The sequence below is a fragment of the Eptesicus fuscus genome, chromosome 3 (assembly GCF_027574615.1).
Source record: "Eptesicus fuscus isolate TK198812 chromosome 3, DD_ASM_mEF_20220401, whole genome shotgun sequence".
NCBI classification, from domain to species: Eukaryota; Metazoa; Chordata; class Mammalia; order Chiroptera; family Vespertilionidae; genus Eptesicus; species Eptesicus fuscus.
The window spans coordinates 35644121-35667989 of NC_072475.1; the positions used below are offsets into that span (position 1 = coordinate 35644121).

A 23869-nucleotide genomic window follows, 5' to 3' on the forward strand; every position below is an offset into this window, starting at 1 on the left:
TTGATTTTCAGTTTCTCTCTAGTTTATTATGTGACATTCTGAAATGTCTTATAAGGGACTGTTTAAAAGTTTAAATATCACAACTCCAAGTACGGAAACGCTTTTTTTTTTTAATATTTAGCTCCAAAAAAACAGAAACATATTTATATTTCTTTATACAAGCCCAAGACATGAAATAGATACCGATATCATTTTCTTTATAGAAAAATAAAACAAAATAAAGGTTTAAAAGGAAAAAAAGAGTGTATAAAAGTATATTTTATCTCCTGTGTTTCTGCTACTATGAATGTATAAGAGTGTATAGAATAATGAAAAACAAACAAACAAAACCCCTTAATATGAATACTACCATTTCTTTTTCTCTTTCAGCTCTCAGGAGAAGTGATTTTACAGATTGCCAACGAACCAGTTCTGCCCTTTAATGCTCTTGACATAGCTTTGGAAGTTCAAAATAGCCTTAAAGGTAATTTTTCTTTAAATTATAGTAATTTTAGAAAATGAAAAAAAAATTCAACTAATTTTCAACTAGAAATGGATAAAATTATGTAGTATACTAACTATAGTCATGCAGATCCTCCCTTCCTATAGAGGATTATCATGAGAAAGGATGAAGAATTTTGGCTCATGTCAATAGGAATGAGGTATACTTATGAATTAGCATAAGGCAACATGTAAGTTTTAAAGGATTTTCTATTACCATCTTTTATTCAAATGACTTATAGTTTCAAGCTCTAATTAATATGCATAGGTTTCATATGGAAAAATATAGTTTCGGGATTTTTTTTAATGTTGTACCTTACATTTAGTTCGTTCAAATAAGACTGGCCCAGAAGTTTCTCCTTGGGGATTGGTTTCTATAAGATATGGGCTCCATCCCATTTGGCTCATCCTAGATTAAGGATAATGAGAAGATAATTTCCATAGTCTCCACTTCAATTCCTTCACATTCGAATATAGTTCTTTCTGCAAAATCTGACACTACCCTAATAATTACCTTCATTCCACTTTATCTACATGCTAGAGGCCCAGTGCATGAATTTATGCACAGGTGGAGTCCTGGTGGGAGGAGGGGCTGCAGGATGTTAACTGGCTGGCCCTACTCCCTATTGGGTTGGGGGGGCAATCAGGAGCAGGGCCAGCCAGGGAAAGGGGGTGCAGGCTGATGGGAGTGGTGGGGGCCCATAAGGGGTGGGGCTGGCCGTGGGGAGAATCTGCATGAGGTTGGCTGGCTGGCCCCACCCCCTATTGGGGTGGGGGAAAATCAGGAGTGGGGTTGGCCAGGAGAAGGGGCTGCAGGTGGATCAGGGTTGTGGGGGCCCATTAAAAGTGGGGCTGGCTAGGGGAGGGGCTTTAGGAGGTTGGCCAGCTGGACCTACCCCCTATTGGGGTAAAGGTGGCGATCAGGGACAGGGACAGCTGGGGGGAAGGGCTGTGGGCCAATCGGGGTGGGGTAGGGCTGGCCAGAGGGAAGGGCCACAGGAGGTTGGCCGGCAGCCCCAACCCTCCAATTGTGCTGGTTGCTGGCCACAGTAGGAGGTATAGTGACCATTTGTTCTGGTCATTACAGCATTCTGGTTGCTGGCTTTATATATATACTAGAGGCCCAGTGCACAAAATTCGTGCACAGAGGGGGGTTGTCCCTCAGCCCAGCCTGCACCCTCTCCAATATGGGACCCCTTGAGGGATGTCGGACTGCACGTTTAGGCCCGATCCCAATGGACCTAGTCGGACATCCCTCTCACAATCCAGGACTGCTGGCTCCCAACTGCTCGCCTGCCTGCTTTCCTGATTGCCCCTAACTGCTTCTGCCTCCCAGCCTGATCACCCCCTAACCACTCCCCTGCCAGCCTGATTGATGCCTAACTGCTCCCCTGCCAGCCTGTTTGCCCCTAACTGCCCTCCCCTGCAGGCCTGGTCACCCACAACTGCCCTTCCCTGCAGGCCTGGTCACCCCCAACTGCCCTCCCATGCAGGCCTGGTCCCTCCCAACTGCCCTCCCCTGCTGGTCATCTTGTGGCGGCCATCTTGTGTCCACATGGGGGAAGGATCTTTGACCACATAGGGTCAGCCATCTTGTGTGTTGGAGTGATGGTCAACTTGCATATTACCCTTTTATTAGATAAGATAGAGGCCTGGTGCACGGGTGGGGGCCAGCTGGTTTGCCCTGAAGGTTGTCCCAGATCAGGGTCGGGGTTCCCTTGGGGCATGGGGTGGCCTGGGCAAGGGGCCTGTGGTGGTTTGTAGGCTGGCCACGCCCCCCAGTGACCCTAGTTGAGGCCCTAGTATCGGGGATTTATTTATCTTCTATAATTGAAACTTTGTAACCTTGAGTGGAGGCCTGGGCCCACCAGAGTGTGCGGAAAGGTTGGCTTCCTCCATTGCCAGGGAAAACCCAAGCCTCCTGTTTGCTCAGTGGCTGCAGCCATTTTGGTTGGGTTAATTTGCATACTCACTCCTGATTGGCTGGTGGGCGTGGCTTGTGGGTGTAGTGGAGTGATGGTTAATTTGCATATTGCTCTTTTATTAGATAGGATATAGATAAACCTTTAAATCAGGGTTATTATTATCTTTATTAACCAAATACTGAGGTTAGTATTATCATTAAAGAAGGAACCCTCCTTCTCTTTGAGTCATACATTTTATTATCAGATCTTTAATAAGTCATTTGCAGACATGCGCTTCTCAATACCCAAACTGATATTCTAACTCTAGGAATCCTTGGAAAGTAGATCATTCTAAAAAGCCAAATATTTTCAGTATCTGAAAATTTAACACCTTTTCTTTTGATAACCTGGCTTGTTTCATAACTGAGAGAATACTGCAATCTTACCCCCTTCCCCATTATTCTTATGACTTTTATTACAGTGGCTGCAAAACTATGACCTCAGGAACAACTGAGCAGTTGTGTAGAGTGGTTTGCTTCCATACTAAATGGCCTCACTGCTCTGCTTTGTATTATTTCTCAGTCTCTATATAATTGTCTTTATTTTTCTTTTGTCAAGCTTCTATCACACTGCTGTCAGTTTGACTCCTGTAACAGTCAGTCTGCCTTCCACTTCTAATTCACTATTTTAAGAGTAATTTTGGCTTATACACTGACTTACTAAGTATATGGCATTTTGCAAAATAATAACAGAACTTGTATAAATAAAGGACAGAATGTTCTGTGAATATTAGTAGTACCATTTCTGCAACAATTTATTTTAAGCATTTTACTTGTTCTGTAGACTGTACTAATCTTTAGACTTAAGAAAATGTGGTTGGTACTATGTATAATAATTAAAACTTTTAGAGAACAAAAGGAGATTATTTGTGTAACATAAAGATTTGTTCATCTATAAAGGAATAACTGTCATTCATAGAAGGAACTGCAAAAGGTGTACTGTGAACCAAAGAAATTATATGCATAATGGTGGCCCAGTGCACAAATTCGTGCACATTGAAAGAAAATTAATTAGAATAAATATTTTAATATCGCTATTTGCCCTTTCTCTACAATAGAAGTGTCAACCAAATTCACAATCGACAGTGACAGATCAAAACACACGCATGCAATTGGTACCAGCAAGAGCTTTATGTGTATCACGCACGCACAAGTCAACTTAGCCTTTTATAGATATAGAATAAACTTGCTTAATTAGACCTGCTTTCTGATGTACCTAAACTTTTTCCAGCCCAGTGAAGCATCCCAACTTCTCTGTCAGGTAATTGTCAGCAACACAGCAGTAAATACCAACATGAAACAGATTATTATTGTAGATAATGCAGGGAGAACAAAGGGTAAAATATTTAACTGCAGCAGTGTTTGACTATATTCTACACAGTGAGAAAGTCTGAAGTCATTTTCAAGGTCCACCATTTCTTACTTCTTTTCAGTTGGGTCAAGTTTCTATATGTTCTAAATATCTGTTTTATGGCTAATGAAAAGAAAATAGGATTCTACCAAGTCACCTATCTAACTACTCCAGGACTTCTGTGAGGATCAATTGAGATGAGGCATAGGAAAACACTTCACAGACATTTGGTTGAAGTGTAAAATGTTTCCACCTGGCTATAAAGCAAGTGTGTTCCTAGGCTGAAGAACCTGCAAGGAGACTATTTGCTAGGGAGAGCAAGTCAGGCGTTGCTACATTATGTCATTACCTGGTGCCCACAGCGATCATTTCCTGGCTGGGCTGGGCTGTGGGCCACATTTAACACCATGGGGTCTCAGCAGCGTTGGCTCCAATTTGGTGGGCTGTCACTCCAGAGTGGTGGTGGGGCCTGTGTCCCACTTGGGGGAAGCCGAGTGTTGCTTTGTCGGCGCCAAGTCCACTTTGCCATTTCTTTTTAAATGGCCAGTACCCATCATGGCAGCTCCTGTTGTTGAGTGTCTGCCCCCTGGTGTTCAGTGCACATCATAGTATCTGGACAGATGGTTGGAGGGACACCTAGTATATTAGCCTTTAATATATAGATATCCATAACTCATAGACATAGACAATACTGTGGTGAAGGTCTGGGGAGGGGGGGATAAGTGCAAGTTGGAGAGGGGGTCAATGAGGAAAAAAGGGCTACATCTATAATACTTTATAAAGATATATTTTTTTAAAAATTAAAAAGTATACTGTGCAATACTGACATCACATGATAGAGTTATAAATGATTTACAAATTGCTTTTCTAAGTAAAATATTTGATGATAAACATATATTGCATTTGTAATAAAGACATGAATAGTTTTATTTTAATTTAAATAAATAAATTCAGTAAAATCCTAAAAGTATTAGCATTATTGTAATTTTAAATTGTAAGCTCTATTATATTTTGAACAATTGAGTTTATTTTTAAAAATCCATAAGGAAACACAATATTTTAGCACTATAATTAATATATGAGCATTTCAAATAACATAAGCTACTTCTGAAAGTCAAATAATATCCTAATGGCTCATTGTTAGAATTATATTATTACTCTTGTTTTTTTAAGTAGTTAGCAATCCCTTTCAAAATCTATAAAAAAATATGTTCTCTCTCCCCCAAAATTTTCACATATGCAAAAAGTTTGCTACAAAGATTTTCACTGCAGGCCAGATACCACTAAGTATATGTGAACCTCTCCCTCAAACCCAGGGTTGTCAGTGGATGAGCCAGGAGCATTTTGGCTCCTTTCTGTTGTATCGGACTGCTTCAGCTTTGGTGAAGAATTTTTTGTTTGATTGTAGGTTATTTTTGAGTTTTGTTTTCTTTTCATGTGAAACTCCTTGGGTCACCCTGTCACTTTCACTCAGAAACATGCAGCCAGACTTGAAATGTACCTGAAATTAGAAAGAAAAACAAGGCAAAGCAAAACAAAATGTAACAACAACAACAACAAAAAATAGGAAAAACATTTTTTTAACATGACCTGGTTACAAATATTTGATCACAGGGATATGATATTTCACATGTAAGCCATGCATTTTTGTATTTTAGTAATCATGATTCAAACTTATTTGCTCTGTAATATAGTCAAAATGTTATTCAAATGTTTGCTAAATTGTACGCAATTTGATGTGCCTGGTTTATTTTGACTACTTTGGTTATAACCTTATTTCTAAAAGAGAACAATTAAATATAATAATGGGTGAATAATGGACACCACTTAACAACAGCTAAGTAAATATTTCAGTTTTAATTTTAGTTGTGATGCTAGATGATTTCATTAGATAAACAGAATTCCTGTAGCCAAATGAAACATATCATTTTACTGCTAATACAAGCTTAAATTGTTGATATATATGTATTTTTTGTTATGACAGTTAACAGTGATTAGTCTTCAGTTCTCAATTATAGTGTGGTGGTTTTTTTTTAAAGTGACCTTTAGGTCTGAGCTATAAAAGGCTGTGTCTCCTTTCTGCAAAGAGTTTAAGTATGAAGGTCTCTGAAACCCAATTGCATTTTCAACGGTGTAATTTTTACCCCTTGACAACCAGCCATCTTGTTTATTTATTACACTAGCTTATGGCAGCAGCAGCCGACCATTCTCTTTCGTTCTCACAACCTCCAGAAATAAGTGTAATTTCCCAGTGAATAATTGTGTGAGTTGATTTATTGGATGGTACTTTGAAGCTTCTTTTGACTGAGTGACCTTGGCTCTTAATGTTTAGTTAATACCAAATGCATAATAGTTAGAGAATGAATATGTATATGTAGTGCATGGAGATGTAGTATAAATGGTGACTGATAAAATAACTTAGGAGCTTCAGATGTATTTGTGAAAAAAAGCTATATCCAAAAAAAAAATTACATATAAGGCATTAGTACTAGTTTGCATGGGCAGAAGGTGTGAAGAATAAAGTACCACCAACTGAACCTGGAATGAGACTAAGGAATGAGCAATTAATAACCCTATTAAATTTATTGTTTCTCATTTTAACCATTTTTTTAATGTAAAAGAACTTCAAAATTATTAATGACTATATATTTTTGATACCTTTTTATTTGATATCTGCTATTTTTGTCAGGCTTCTGGTTGTTCAATATTTAGCACTAGAGGCAGAGTGCAAAAATTTGTACATGGGTGGGGTCTGGCCGGCCCACCACAATGTGGGGGGGTGATAGGGGGCTGGGCTGGCTGGGGGGAGGGGTTGCAGGAGGTTGTGGGGGCTGATCCCAATTGGGCCAGTTGGCTGCCACAGTGCATGTCACAGTGCATGACGGTTGTTCCAGTCATTCCAGTTGTTCCAGTCATTCTGGTCAATTGGCTTTTAGATAGATAGATAGATAGATAGATAGATAGATAGATAGATAGATAGATAGATTATTGTGAAAACTACAAATGAACAACTAAAGTAAAAGTCACTTTGATTGCCCTAGCCTGTTTGGCTCAGTGGATAGAATGTCAGCCCATGGATTGAAGGGTCCCAGGTTTAATTCTGGTCAAAGGCATGTACCTCAGTTGCAGGTTCATTCCCAGCCCTGATTGCAGCACAACTCGAAGGCAACCAATGGATGTGTCTCTCTCGCATTGATGTTTCTCTCTCTGTCTCTCCCCCTCCCTTCCACTCTCTCTAAAAATCAACGGGAAAATATCCTTGGCTGAGGATTAACCAAAAGAAACCCACACAAAAAAGTCACTTTCATTTGGTCTGACAATGTATACATTTATTTAGTGCAAGCCAGATTCGGGAGGAAATTATTTCAAACACTGTGGCCTGTTGCCACCTCCAAATTGTCTCACTAAATGTGAAATGGTTCTTGGCAGCATTTCTTCCTGTTCTTTGAAAAACTAACAATACTTATTTGATATGACATTTTTTATTAGCTCTGGAAATTCATTAGTGTCAAGCACTTCATTCTAGAAGGGGGGATATTATTTCAAGGTGATGATGCCAAGGAGGCAGGCACTCAATGTTGTTAGAGTTGTAGCTTCATATTTTCAAGTGTCACTTTGTGTCTTTCCTATAATCACAAGTGATTAAGACTCACCTAACATTCTTTTTATTTCTTTCTGAGAAATATAAAATGAATTTACTGATTGGTAAAATTAAATATATGCTGTATAAATTGCAGGATTCTAGACCTCAGCCCATCTGTTTCCAGTCTTGGTGTTACTTACCACCAAGTTTAACTCTGAACTGGCCTATAGATAGTTAAGGATGGGCATACTAGGTACCTGGCCCTACATCCAACATGAGAAATTCAATGCAATCCACCTAAAATCCAAACAGTTCTGAACTTGCTAGATTTGTAATGGTTTGACATGAACTGACCTTTTTGTGTGACAAGGACTTCAACCCAAATGCATTCTCTGAGAAGGATCTTACTGTGCTTGCTCAGAGAAAATTCATGAGATTGACCCCCATTGGGTACAGTTTCCTAAAAATATGTTTAATAGCAATCCTCAGTATATTTTTGTAAGGATTCTGATTATATATAACCATATTAAAGACTGTATTTTGAACTGGCTGATGTGGCTCAGTTGGTTGCAGCATCATCCCATACACCGAAATTTTTCAGGTTCAATTCCCAGTTAAAGCACATACCTAAGTTGTGGGTTGGGGTTCTCAATGTTTCTCTCTCTCCCTTCCCTGCTCTCTAAAATCAATAAGCATATCCTTGGATGAGGATAAAAAACGAGTTGTATGTTATTTATTGATATTCTATCCCTGGTTTCAAAAAAAGTTCTGAGACAACTGGGTCTGTAACAAAATCTAATTGTCCCATGTCCTCAGTGTTTCTCTCCCCAAAGTAATTTTCCTTTTCCCCCATTTCTTCCTTAACTCATATGTGTATTGCATAATGTCCCTTAACTATTATCTTGAGCACATTGTCCCTTTTGTATTCCTCAGAATTATTCTTTCTTTAGTTTCATTTATTCTCTGTCTTCACACTTTGTTGTTATTCATACAGCTTCCCTTTGTGATCATTATTTCCTTCCTTATTCTGAGTGCTTCACCCAAATTCTTTTAAAGTTTTCTTTTCAGTACTTACATGTCATATGTGTCACTACATTAATTGAAATGCAACATTTATCCTCTTTCACATAAGAGGAATGGTCTATTATATTGTGATTTTTCCCCCGCTATGTTATTTTTAGGATAAAACCCTGTGTCCATGACAGGATAGTACTACAATCCATTATTCTGAGTGTTGCCTCACTGTCAAGACTTTTAAAGTTTTTGCATGTTTTTTAAAGATACTTCTAATCTTTGCTTGTAATAGACAGAGTATCCTTGTCCTCATGTTAATTCATTTTTATCTAAACATTTTATTTTATTTTTCATGTTTTGATTTAGCCAAAGCATAATTAAACTCACATGTGTTATTAAAATCACAACTCCAACTTTCTGCCTTACCAGGAGGGTAATAAAAAATGAACCACGCATGAATTTAATGTATTTAAGAAAGCTTTTTCTCACCTTTACAAAGCAGCCAATAACCCGATGATGTAGTTGCAAATATAACTCAGGGGGAGCATCTGTGGGCCATAAAAAAGAGCCCCTAGTTTAATTTCTGCAACACTCAGATTAAACCATTCCACACAACATGTTAAAAGTCTTGCTAGATTTTTATCTGCCTTGGCTACCTGGTTAATTGGATAACCTTTAGAACACAGGATAATCTTTAGAATATGTTGCCTATTTTTAAAAAAATGTGGCAAACCTAATTCTTCTAAATATGCCACTTTAACATCCTTGAAAAAATATTTTCCTGTTGTATTCAATTTAGACATAATTATCCACTGTCCTCTAGCATATTTTATTTTTAAATAATATCCTTTTATTGTGCATTTAAAATCAAGTTGCATTATTAGATTATCAATAGAGCATTAGTTTCCACATTTCTTTCTCTACCTGGGTCTTTGTTGATTTAATTTTTTTTTAAATAACCAGCTGAGGTGACTCATTGTGATTCATACTAAAGAAGGGAGCATGACCAATAGAAAATGTTTTCCCTGGTTGAAATCATGTTGGCAATTTCTTTTCTTCTCTGTAGTGATACCACAAGATATTTTAAAGATGACATTAAGTAACATATATTTTCTCCCTGAATAATCTTCTATTCTGCTTTTAACTAGTGTGTTCTGCGGAACATAAATTATACTTTTTGTTGTCACTATAAATCTGTGAAGACTAAGCTGTGATCGTGCAATTGTTAGCACCTTTAAAACTGTGATAAGCTTATCTATAGAAGAATAAGTTCTGTGAAATATTGTTAAAGTAAAAAGGCTATATTGTTTGATAGAAAAATGTAGTTTTAGACTATCACCAGTATATTTCAGTCTTAATTTAAAATGAAATTGAGTGAGTCTTTAACAATACAGCCAGAAAATAGAAACTAAAGATAGAAAACTGGAAATAAACTAAAATTTAAAACTTTTTGGAACCTGAAACTCTGAAGGTACTAAAATCATTCTTTGAAATAGGACAGTTACCTAAAATTTACCCACAAGGTTGTAGCATGGACTTAACACACAAAGGTTTATACTAAGCGGAAACTTGTCAGTTTATGAAGCGCCTAAGGAAAAGAGATAGTTTGTGGAGGTCCCAGGTTCTGGCAGATTAGGACATGAGTAGATCTACTGGGTGCAGTTAGCACTGTAGTTACTAGTCTTACCCAGCACTCTTAGAGGCCTTGTGGATAGGACTTGCCTGAAGTACCTTTGAGCTTCTGATCTGTTGGAATGTGCTTTGGGATCCTGTATCAAGGGTCCTTAGGAGGAATAAGTTTTCAGGGAAGCCCTTGGCACTTTAGAAGTCTCCATAAAGACCCAGGCATTGTGCTAAGTGCCTCACATTCCTTGTGACATTTAATCTTACTCTAACATTATGAGTTTAGCTGGGTATCATTAAAACTGACTTTAAAGATTACAAGAAACTGGGCCTGGGGCAGGGTGGGGGGGGGGGTGTCGTGTGGTGTGTGTGTGTGTGTGTGTGTGTGTGTGTGTGTGTTTGTCTTACTCAAGTGTATACATTTAAGTGGTAGGTTTAGGGCTTGAGTATAGGTCTGTGAGATTCAAAAGCCCCTGCCCTTTCCACTACAGCATGCTGCCCTCAAACTGCCTTCAGGGGAGGATGCTATGTGTTGCTGGTTGGCTAGAAGGCAGGAGATTCCCTGAGTAATAGGAATATTTCCTCCAGTAGATTTTAAAGCCTCTCCTGAATTGGCTTGCTTAGATCTCAAGGTGCATCTCAACATCTGTTGACTAGTCATTCTTCCTCCCATCCATCCCTCTCTCCCTCCCTTCTGTCTTCCCTTTCTCCCTCCCTGCTCTTTAATTAATATTGATACTGCTTATAATGTCCAGCTCTGTCTTATCCAGAAAAAGCTAGAAAGATAAAAGGGTTTAAGTTAGAGGTAGATTAAAACTCTAAAAAGGTGAGAACTTAGGGAACACTAATCGTATTGTTTACAGATGGAACACTTGCCCCAACCATTTTAACCTCAAGTCCCAGAACTTTCTAGAGTTCCATTTGAGATGCCCTTAATTTCTGGCCAATTTTATGTTTTCTCTCTCAAGTTTTATTTCTCCCCTGGGATCTGCTAAGCATATTCTATACACAATGAACTCTTCAGTCATCCTCATGAGCATTAATTTCATCTGACACTATTTATTCTCAATTTGTGGATTATTTATAAATAGATTAGAAACCTATTAAGGTTAATCTTATGTCTGTCTCTCTCCCAATACTTCCAGAATAGGACTCAGTAAGTACTTACTGAGAATACATTTGTTATTTTTCTTGGAGATGAAAGAGGAAAAAAACACAAACTATATATATACTAGAGTCCCATTGCTCGAAGATTCCTGCAATAGGTCTTCCTTAACCTGGCTGCCGGCACCAGTTTTCCTCTGGCACCTGGGACCCAGGCATTCGCTCTGGCTGCTGCCTTCCACCTTTGCTCTGGCCAGAGTCTTCACTCTGGCTGGAGTCTTTGCTGACGCTGGCCCAAGTCTGAAGTCTTTGCTTTGCTCAGCCCAGAGTGCCACTCCTGTAGCTCCCTCTGTCCCCTGCACTCCCCCTCATAGCAGGTGTTCTGCCCTGCCCAGCTGCTCCATGCCTGGAGCGGCTAGGGGGCAGGGCCGCTGCCATCTTTGTCCTGCTAATTTGCATGTTTTCTCCTGATTGGTTGATGAGTGTCACGGATGTATAGTCATTTTACATATTTCTCTTTTATTAATGTAGATATATATATATTGATTTCAGAGAGGAACAGAGAGGGAAAGAGAGATAGAAACATCAATGATGAGAGAGAACCATTGATCGGCTGCCTCCTGCATGCCCCCTACTGGGGACTGAGCACACAGCCCAGGCATGTGCCCTTGACCAGAATGGAACTTGGGATCCTCCAGTCCACAGGCTGATGCTGTATCCACTGAGCCAAACCAGCTAGGGCACAAACTTTTTGTTTGAAACCTAGAAGTACATTTTAGTTGTCTCTTCAATAACATCAAGAGAATCTTGATTATTTTGTATTTTTTAATGTTTATTTTTAATATATTTTACAAATCAGTTTGTTCTGCCATGCTATAAAATCTTATTAATGGTTGGCTTTTCACTGGGAGCAAAGATATAGAAGGATCATTTTTAGAGATTGGATGTTTAATTCCTTTACCCTTTGTATTATTTTTTCCCTTATTCTTCAGAGATTTGATATGCTAGCCCATGAGAAGAAAGATGGTGCTAGATTCATAGAGAATGCTGATTAAAATTTGTAGGGAAGGGGCACAATACGTTTGCTGGAAGGGGGCCATGGACTGAAGAAAGTAATGAGCAATAACATTTCTGAGAATAAAAGCAATAGTAAAGGTGTTACAGTATTTTTTGGATGCCTTTAATAAAATGAGTTGATAGTAATTTGTGTTTAGTTTGTGTACTCTGTTAACAATAACTTGCCTTAACATAGTGATCTTTATGCTTAGAGAGTGAAATAAACATGTTCTCCATTTTCAACAAGGAAATTTAAGGACACTAATATTAAGTAATCTGCTCAGGACCAAATTGATGATAATTAAGTAGAACAGCCTCTTCTCTGTTTTTTATATCAAGTCCTTGGTTTTCCAGCCCATATACATAATTATTTTAGGATAATTACATTAATTTTCTTTGAGAGAAATCTCTAGCTCCTACTTCATGTTCTTGGTGTACTTATTAAACCTGAACTGTTGCCCTGGCCAGTGTGGCTCAGTTGGTTGAGTGTTTACCCATGCACCAAAATATCACTGGTGTGATTCCTGTTCAGAGCATTTGCTGGGGTTGTGGACTCGATCTCCAGTAAGGGGCATGCAGAAGGCAGCAATCTATGTTTCTTTCTCTCCTTCCCCTTTCCTCTCTCTCTGAAATCAATAAGAATACATTTTGTAAAAATATTACCAAAAAATACCCTAAACCCCTGATTTTAATTCAATTCAGTTTAACTTATTATTACCCTTAGATAGCCTCTTCTATTTTTAAATTATTTTATTTGCAACTGTTATTGATTTTAGCAAGAAAGTGAAGAAAATAAGACTTTTTTAGTATGTTCTAAACATCTCCCTGGGTAACTTTTTAGACATCATTTAATAAATAATATATTTCAAATAAGACATTTACTTATAATTCAACATTCACCCAACAAAATTTTTATTAAGTGACAATCATGTGTAGGGTATTATGCTAGAATTTGGAGATGCGAAGAGAGATAAAACATATGTGTGGATCTTGTGGGGTTCTTTTCAGCCAGGGAAAGGAGAGAGACAAGAAAAATAAATATTAAAATATTACAGATGTAGTGATGCTATGATCAAAGTCCACAATTCGCATGTTCATTCATTCAACAAAACACAGGCACAGTTTTAGGTGCTGCCAAATGGTAGTGAACAAAAAGGACCAAAATCTTTTTTCCTCACAGAACTGACATTTTAGTATGGATCCTAAGGATCATAAAAGAGCAAACATTTGGAGTAACAAAAACCTACTTTAAAAGGTGGCATTACCTTTTCAGTCTTATTTAAAGGGACAGATAAGCTCTAATTAGGACAGAAATGGCCATTAGGAGTCTTTGGAACATCAGTTATACAGCAAGATGATTCGTGAGCATTGAAAGTGAAGCTACTTTTCCATTTGTAGCCTCATTCCCTTGAGGTAATGCATAGGCGTGTGCCATGGATGGCAGGTTTCCACTATCAGGAATCTTTCTGGATCTAGCTAGTTCCTAAAGCCGTCAAATCTCTATGTCAACACCACCATGAAAGATCAATTCATTTAAAGCTAAATAAGGTAGAATGGTACAATTTGTCTCACTTGATTCAGTAGTAATGTCTTCAATTTTGTAGTGTATGTTACATCAGAACAGATTTTTCTTTCCTAAATGGAAGACTCTCAAGGATGTCGAACTTGTTTTTACTGTTGCTCAGTCTTTCAATTCCAGCATAAACTAAATGCTTCCCATCCATTTTGTTCATCCCTTGTGCCAAGATGTTCTCTGTAAGTTCTCCATATATTAACTTTGGCAAATCATAATAATTCAAGATAAATCATATCTTTATCAAATAACATTAGTAGGTCTTGTGGGGGGGTTGGGGGGATTAAGCAAAAGAAATAAAAACAAAAAAGAACTCATGGACATGAACAACAATGTAGTGATTGCAGGGAGTGTGATGGATGGAGGTGGAGGGGAGCATAAAGAGTGATAAAAAAATATAAAATAAGGAAAAAATAACATGTGATATTATTGTTACCTAGAGGGGTAGATTTTCTAAATGAGCAAAAATATGTCTTCTCACAATATCAAGTTTTGTTGTGAAATCAAACAAGATAATTAATGAATGTGAAATATACTATAAAAAGGTTAAAAAAAAAAAAGACAAAACATCAAAATGCCAAAACCTGTGAACATTGTATTTTATTTATGTTTTTAATTTCAGTGACTAAAGAGTTACAGAGTGTTATCTTTTTATATCTCTTATGAAAATCACTTTTTATCTCTACATGTTATATTTTTTTCTTATTGTATTTTTTAAAAACAATTTATTAAATTGATTTTGTTTATGCAGTAAATAACTGTTCAGTGTCAGCACTATGTTGGACTCTAGAGAAACTAACATGTAAAATGATCCCCATCCAATAAAGGTGAGAGACAAAAAGATCATTGTATTAGTGGTTGGTTATTCTACAACAAACATATTTTAACCTTAATTCTAACCTAGTTTGCTTTTTCTTAGCATATCACCTCTCCACAGTGCTTCTTAAACTTGAAAATGTGTGAACTATTCTGAATATTTGTGTCAGAAAGATCCATCTTCTGATTGTAGCCTGTCATTTATTTGCTTGATGACCTATGGCAGTGGTCGGCAAACTCATTAGTCAATAGAGCCAAATATCAACAGTACAACCATTGAAATTTCTTTTGAGAGCCGAAAACCGACTTCTGCACATGGGCCACGAAGTTTCAATCGCACTATACGTGCGCGCCCGCACGTGGTATTTTGTGGAAGAGCCACACTCAAGGGGCCAAAGAGCCACATGTGGCTCACGAGCCGCAGTTTGCTGATCACTGACCTATGGCAATTTGCTTATTTTAATTAATTCTCACCCTCTATGAGATAGACATGACAATACAAGGTTTGGTAAATATTTAATGAGATAATTACATAATATGCTCAACCCAGTACCTGGAACATAGTCTCTCACCTATCAGTACCTATTTATTGATGGCATTATTATTATTAGTGGCAATTATGATTAGTAGTAGTAGTGGTAAATTTAATAAGCTTAGTAGAGTACAATGCATTTAGATAATACATCATAATTATTATTTGCTCCCTTGAGAATGTCTCTTCTGAGATGAGCTCATTTTTCTTCACCAGGTGATCAACCCAACACTCACCAACTGCTAGCCCTAGCCTCACGCCTGCGGGACAGTGCTGAACTCTTTCAGTCAGATGAGATGCGTCCTGCTAATGATCCCAGGGAGAGAGTTCCAGTGCGTGTCCGAATGCTGAATGACATTCTCCAAGACATGGAGAAGAACTTCCTGGCTCAGCAAGTGCCACCAGGTTTTTACAGGTAGGATATGTGTTTCAAAATTTACATTTTATATCCCTCAATAAAATGTCTATGTTTAATTTTTTCAGAATATGTATATTCTGTGAACAAAACAATTTTTTAAAACTGTAAAATGTATTATATCTCCAATTTGAGGACCATTCTCCTCTCCCAAAGAACAGTTCAGCTGCATAAATATAGAAGAAAGGAAACTTGGTTTAGCAGTACTATATAGAAAATGATTAAGAAATTTTTTGACATTAGGTCAGTCTGAGTTAAACATGATATGGATATAGAAAAAAATACAGGTGGAATTATAGGTTGTATTGGGAGAAATAAACTTTCGTGAAAGAATCAGGAGAGGAACATATGTTATTCTGCCCTCATATGATCAAATCTAGTGTACTGTGTTTAATTCTAGAAACTATGTTTTTAATTTATTTTTTTTTTATTGTTGACACTATTGCGGATGTCCCCTTCTCCCCTCCCCCCACACACACCCTGGTTGCCTACCTCCATCCAGCCTCTGCCCCCTCTCCCTTGTCCTTCCCCATACTATTATCTGTGTCCATGGACTATGCATATATGTTCTTTAGCTAATCCCTTCACCTTCCTTTACCCAGTCACCCAACAGCCTCCCATATGACATTTGTCAGTCTTTTCTATGTATTCATGCATCTGGTTCTATTTTGTTTGTCAGTTTATTTTGTTCATTAGATTCCACATATAAGTGAGATCATGTGATATTTGTCTTTCGCTGACTGACTTATTTCACTTAGCATAATACTCTCTAGGTCCATCCATGCTGTCGCAAAAGGATAAGAGTTCCTTTTTGTTTATAGCTGCATAGTCTATTTTTAAGAGGGAGTAAAAGAAGTTTAATATTCAGGGGAGTGTGAGATTTAGAAATAAGTAGGGAAATAGAGATATTTGGTTGGAGGGTCACAATAGAGTGATTTCTGAAAACATTTAAACAATTTTAACAAATATTTTAATAAAATAACTTTTATAAGGAAAGCAACTCAATTTATGCTCTTAGAGGATGATGTGAGTACAACCTGTTTTGGTTTTTGAGTTCCTGATACAGTAGAAATTAAACTAAGAGGGGAAATATAGTTTAAAAGAATATTACATATTTTAAAATATTAAGTGTTTGATTTTTCTATGACACTATATATATATATATATATATATATATATATATATATATATACCTTTCTGTGTGATTATTCTAATATATATATATATATATATATATATATATATATATATATATATACTATAAGACTGGTACATGAAAATTCATTCACTGGAGAGGGGGGTCCCTCAGCCTGGCCTGCCCCCTTTCACATTCCAGGAACCCTCAGGGGCAGGAGGCAACCTGGCAATCAGGGGAAGGCGGTAATCCATCACACCTCTGCTGCTGCCACTGCTGTTAGCACAAGCCTCGGCTGGCCCTGGTTACCTGAGCCTCAGGTGGCCCTGGGTGTCTGGGCAGCCGCCATCCAAGGCTTGCCTGCACCTCAAGCTGGCCCTGGGTGTCTGGGCAGCTGCCATCCAAGGATTGCCTGCACCTCAGGCTAACCCTGGGCTGCTGGGAGGCTTAGGGGACGAGAGGACTCCGGAGGCAGGCGCACAGCAAGGCCAGGCCTGCCCCCAGGCCCGTCAGCCCTCTGGCTGCCCAGGGTTGGCCACTCTGCATGCCTGCCGCCCAGGTGGGGCTGAGGGTACTTGGCACCACCATCTTGTGGCTGAGGGTGCCGCCCTCTTTGAGGGCAGGGCAGTCAATTAGCATATTCCCTCCTTATTGGCTGTGGGCACCACCATCTTTGCAATGGTGTGAGGGTCAATTAGCATATTCCCTCTTTATTAGATAGGGCACTCTATATAATAAAAGCTTAATATGTTAAGTGTCTAATCATCCAGTCGTCCATTGAACCAATCAAAGCTTAATATGCTAATGATATGCTAAGGCCGCTCAATTGCTCACTATGACACTGACCACCAGGAGGCAGACAGTAGACCCATTGACCAGTCTATGATGTCCACTGAACACCGTGGGGCAGATGCTCTGGCCGGTAGGTTAGCTTGCTGCTGGGGTCCGTCCAATTGGGACTGAGCGAGATGAACTGGACACACACTGGAGCCGTCCTGTGGTCTCTCCGACGCTAGCCAACCTCCCACATCCCTCCCTGGCCCTGATTGTGCACTGGTGGGGTCCCTCGGCCTGGCCTGAGCCCTCTCGCAATCTGGGATTCCTCGAGGATGTCAGTTTCGGCCCAATGGCAGAACAACCAGTCACTATGATGCACACTGACCACCAGGGGGCATATGCTTAATGCAGGAGCTGCCCCCTGGTGGTCAGTGCGCTCCCACAGGGGGTGCGCCACTCAGCGAGAAGCTGGGTTCACAGCTGTCCAGTTGGGCCCACGGCTGTTGAACGCAGCAGTGGTGGCGGGAACCTCTCCTGCCTCTGTGGCAGTCAGACATCAGACATCCCCCAAGGACTCCCAGACTGTGAGAGGGCACAGGCCAGACTGAGGGACCCCCTTGAGTGCACAGATTTTGTGCACTAGGCCTCTAGTGTATATGTATATATATTCTCTATGTGTATGTATATGTGAGTAGGTATTTATATATATATATATATATATATGTATGTGACAGGAGACAAAGGCAGGGGACAAACAGGTGTTAGAGAAGAGTGAGGCAAGAAGACTATTTGGCCCAAAATTCTCATACATAAAAATCCTCAAATTTAGCATTAACATTATATTCATCTAACTATCTATCTTTCTATAAAATAATACCCTGGACTGGATATGCTGTGTATATCCAAAGGATATAACTAGGACTAAAGGATTCAAGCACAGAAGTACAATTCTTTTTTTTTTTTTTTCTTAATATATTTTATTGATTTTTCATAGAGAGGAAGAGAGAGGGATAGAGATTTAGAAACATCGATGATAGAGAAACATCGATCAGCTGCCTCTTGCACAACCCCTACTGGGGATGTGCCCGCAACCAAGGTACATGCCCTTGACCGGAATCGAACCTGAGACCTTTCAGTCCGCAGGCCGACGCTCTACCCACTGAGCCAAACCGGTTTCGGCAGAAGTACAATTCTTAATTATAAATGAGAAAGAAGTTTCTAACAAGTAGTGTTCTTAAGAAACTACATATGATGCTTTTATAGAGTGGTGAACTCATTCTATCACTTCAGGTATTAAAACATAAGCTGAGTGGCCCTAAGCACTTGAATATTTGGACTCCATGAGGTTTAAGGTGTCTTTTAGTACAAAAATTCTGTGATCTGACACATCGCTTAATCTCTTCACGCCTTAAGTTTTATATCTATAAAATGAGACAATGTAATGAGATCCTTTTCTAATTAGAAACCTTTTCTACTTCTGGTATTTGGTGATTTTTCTTTATGATTTTAAACCCAAATTTACATTTAAGATCCTTATTTTATATAATTTCTTCTAATACTATGACTGCGTGTCATAACTCCTTGGGAAACGTTCATTTAATAAAGTAGATATGTTTAAGGCATTTTGTCTGCTTCATATACTCTTGTAAGCATCAGAGCCACTGAAGTCACAGGTGTTTTAAAAACACCTGCCCTCATGAGTTTGTATTCCAGGGGCAGGAATGGGGAAACAGGATGAACAAGGTAATTAAGTAAAATATAGTATGGTAAATATAATAAGTGCTAATGAGAAAAATTAAACCAGATTATTAAATCCAGAATTTTAAAAAAAATTATCAAAATAGGTAAATTATATTTTTAGGATATATTATGTAGGATAATTACATTTCCTTCTCCTTTAACTTATGAAAATTCAGAAATTAATAAAAACTATACATTAATACCTAATGTTATATGTTATTATATAGTAAACTCTTTCCCCATTTGCCTTTTATGGCACTTGGAGTAGATACAGAATACCCCCTATGGTATGACTTATGTGTCTGATAAACATTTTATTATCCCTTCAATAATATTTATGGACTCAATTTACTTGATTATTCATTTTGAATAGAAAAGTAAATATTTGTCTTCCTTTGAATTAACAATTATTAAGCAAGTGATTTTTTTTTTCCTGTTAGTAATATCATTATGGGGTACCTTGTATTCCAGTGTATAAGCTTGAAAATGTTGATTATGATAATCTTTTAACTTATATAGCAAACTTAAGGATTGACAGTTTATAGTTCTACTAGAAACCCAGTGTATGAATCTGTGCACCATTGGGGTCCCTCGGCCTGGCCTGTGGAATCAGGCTGAAACCTGCTCTCCTACATCACCCAAGAGGTCCCAAATTGCTAGAGGGTGCAGGCCAGGCCGAGGGACCCCACGGGTGCATGATCGGGGCCAGGGAGGGACGCGGGAGGTTGTTCAGCAGGGGAGGGACCACAGGAGGGCTCCAGGGTATGTCTGGCCCATCTAGCTCAGTCACAATTGGCTGGACCCCAGCAGCAAGCTAACTTACTGGTTGGAGCATCTGCCCCTGGTGGTCAGTGCACCTCATAGTGAGTGATTGAGCGGCCTTAGCATATCATTAGCATATTACACTTTGTTTGATTGAATGACTGACTGGACAACCAGACACTAAGCATATTAGGTTTTATTATATAGAATTATTATATAGGATATTTTGATATTGTTATTACTATAGTTATTGAAGGAAAATATGCATGCTATTCTTCTCCTTGGCTCTGTTAATTCGTATATATGCCAACATTGCAAATAGTTTAAATAGCTTTATTTTGATTAATTAGATTGAGCTTTATCCCAAGATTGCCATGAATTTTACCTCATTTATGAAATATATAATAAATCATCCTACTTTTTTTCTTTGGTAAATAATTCACATTTTTAAGTATTCTGGATGCAAAAAAAAATCAAAATTATAAGACTTTATACTCTCAATCTTAATAAGCTTCTTTTGTTTGATATATTTTTATTGATTTCAGAGAGGAGGGAAGAGGGAGAGAGAAATAGAAACATCCATGATGAGAGAGCATCATGGATTGGCTGCCTCCTGCAAGTCCCCCCACTGGGGATTGAGCCCGCAACCCAGGCATGTGCCCTTGACTGGAATCAAACCTGGGACCCTTCAGTTTGTAGGCCGATGCTCTATCCACTGAGCCAAATTGGCTAGGGCAGCTCTTTTGTTATGGGAGAGAAAATGTTCAAAGTGGTGGGTGTGACAGAATGACATGCAGTTTAGGAAAATGAAAAATTGATTATTTATAGTATGAACTGTGCAGAGAAAAGATAAAATTGTTAATTACACTGAACCAAATAACATTTGGTAAATGAGCTTAATTTTTTAAAAAGTTAAACAACTTTTAGAGATGTTATTCATGTAAGAATCTCACTCTTCAATCCAATGGTGTTGTGGCAATTCTCATCAAATATACAAAGAGGAAGTCAAAAGTGATTTGCTTCTTAAGAAAGTTGTTGACAGAAGTTCACTATGTAGAGATAAATATTACATTTGGAATTTTGATTTTGTCCCAAAAGATATTGCCTTAACAAAAGTGTCACTAAACACTGAAATATATTCATGTTGGAATAAGCAAAATAATTTTCTTCATAATTTGGCATCAGACAACTCAAAGATTTTTGATTCCTATGATGTTGGTCTAAAAATGATGGTCATTCCTATACATAAACTTTCATTGAAGGTTGCTCTGTGCAAGCATACTGATGGAAACAGGCAATATAAGATTTCTGTCTTCAAGGAACTTAATTTAATTGGAGGTAAATAATATTAATTATAATTTAAATAAATTTACAGAATACTTATTCAAAGGGCAAGTATTATCTTGTGGCAGTCAAGAAAGATTTTATAAGAAAAAGGAGAAATTTATCTAGTCTTGAGGGAATGGTAAGGTGCTCAAATTAGGGAGTGCTCTAGACTACATGTTTGTGTCCTCCCAAAATTTATATGTTGAGAATTAATCATCCACATGATGATATTTGGAAGTGTGGCCATTAAGAGATGATTAGGTCATGAGTGTAGAGGTATAATCCCTCATGAATGGAATTAGTAGCCTAGTCACCTTAATAAGGAGATTCTAAAGAACTCCCTCTTCCTCCTGCCCTGTGAGGACACAGCCACCTATGGGCCAGGAAATAGTCTTCACCAAACCCGAATCTACTGGTGACTTGCTCTTGGACTTCCAGCCTCCAAAACTGTAGAAACAAATTTGTGTAGTTTATAAGTCACCCAGTCTATAATATTTTATTTTATTTTTTAAATCCTCACCTGAGGATATGTTTTGATTGATTTTTAGAGAGAGGAGGGTAGAGACAGAGAGAAACATGGATGTAAGAGAAAAACATTTGATCGGTTGCCTCTTATATGCACCCGACCAGTGATCAAACCCGTAACCTTTTGGTGTACAAGATGATGCTCCAACCAATTGAGCCACCTGGCCAGGGCAATAGTATTTTCTTATAGCAGCCCCAAAATTACTAAGACAGGGAACATTTCCAGGAGATGACAGTGTGAAAGAGATACAAAGGAGAGGTTGCCTGTGTTACGTGAAGGAGGGAAAAACAAGAAATGAAAATAGTCAAAATGGTTATTAGGCTCATGATTATGGAAGTCAGGAATGAATCAAATTGTGCAGTCCCTTAAATACTCTGTTGAGAGATTTGGGTTTTATTTTTTTATCCAAAAGAGCCATGAAAATATCTGTGTTATGAGGAAGAGTTAACTGAAGCTCCTGATAAGTGGCATTGCAGTAGAGAGACATCAGAACCCTTCAGGAAGAGTATGGTGTAAAAAAGATATGGGGAGTTGAGAACATGATTTGGAATACTGGTGTCAATGAAGAGCAAAGGGCTGACATGGGAGATGAAGTTAAGAGGAATTGATGAATTAGTGGCTGAGTGGCTATGGAAGTCTTATTTCAGGTTGTTGTTAGGATGCCCCTGGGGCTAGGCAGGTGAAACAGGGTTGGTAGTGGAAAGAATCTCCTCTCTCTCCATTTCTCCAGCCAGTTAGTTAAGGCACTTGGTATCTGGGTCTCTATGTAGTTATATGGTAACCTATTGTTAAAGATAATCTCTAAAGTTCCTCAAGCTCTAAGAATCTGATCCAGTGGACACTCACTGTATTAACTGAGGGAAATTTTCTAACCCTTTGTAAGGGGAGCAGGAAAGATCACGATGATAGATTATAAGGGCATAATAGAAAGCTGCAAAGTGCCCCAGAGGTACTGAGCTTGATAGGCAGTGGGGAGCACTTGGAATGCTATATATGATCAAGAATCATGTAAGTGACAGTGTGTTGAAAACTACAAATATATTGCAAAAATATCCAGCAATGTGAAATCTGACTCATTGCCCCTGAGTAGGAAGGGGATTGTGTATTTTCTTAGTCATTTTGAGTCGTCTTTCTCCCTCCTCTCTTTACTATAATTCCAGTCGTTACTGCTCTTGTACTCATAGGGACTAGGGGTGCCTGGAAATGAGATCTTGTGGCACCTTTGTTTTGTTATTGAATTCTTTTTAAATCCCCGTAGTTATTATTCTGCAAAAGCAGATTAAGCAGTCTGACCCAGCGAACCTATTCAGTCTCCACTATATTTTCCTTAAAAATATAGACAATTTTTGGAACAGTTTTAGGTTTAGAGGAAAATTGAACAGAAAGCACAGAGTTTCCATAAAACCTATAATCCTTTCACACACACACACACACACACACACACACACACACACACACAGTTTTGCCCATCCAGTGCACAGTCTTCCCGCTCCATTATTAACATTCTGCAATGTGTGGTACATTTGTTACAATTGATGAGCCAACACTGATATATTATTATTAACTAACTAGAGGCCTGATGCACGAAATTCATGCAAGAGCAGGCCTTCACAGCCCCAGCTGCCTTGGCCCTCATAGCCCCAGCTTTGTCCAGAAGGTCATCCAAAAGGTCGTCTGGATGGTCGTTCAGCTGTTGGGCCCTTTGGCCGATATGCATATTATGCTTTTATTATTATAGATATTCATAGTTAATATTAGGGTTTATGCTTGGTGGTGTACATTCTATGGGTTATGACAAATGTATAATGATGTGTATCCACCATTATAGTATCACACAAAATAGTTTCACTGCCTGCTACACCTATTCAACGCTCCCTCCCCACTCCCTGAGCCACTGGCAACCACGGCTCTTACTGTCTCCACAGTTCTGCCTTTTCCGGATTGTCATATATTTAGAATCATACAATATGTAACCGTTTCCCGGTTGGCTTCTCAACTTAGCAATATGAATTCAAGTTTCCTCCACACTCATTTTTTTAATCATTGAGTAATAATCCATTGTATAGCTGTATCACAGTTTCTTTATCCATTCA

At 38.4% G+C, this 23869-nt stretch overlaps 1 protein-coding gene across 1 annotated transcript in view; it reads left to right on the forward strand.

The window, feature by feature from the left end:
- Positions 1-23869, forward strand: part of NAALADL2 (N-acetylated alpha-linked acidic dipeptidase like 2) — a 630481-nt gene that overhangs the window by 575065 nt on the left and 31547 nt on the right. The window contains exons 12-13 of the mRNA XM_054713015.1: positions 370-463; positions 15312-15510. Coding sequence (XP_054568990.1) covers positions 370-463; positions 15312-15510 — 293 coding nt within the window. The remainder of the gene's footprint in view (positions 1-369; positions 464-15311; positions 15511-23869) is intronic.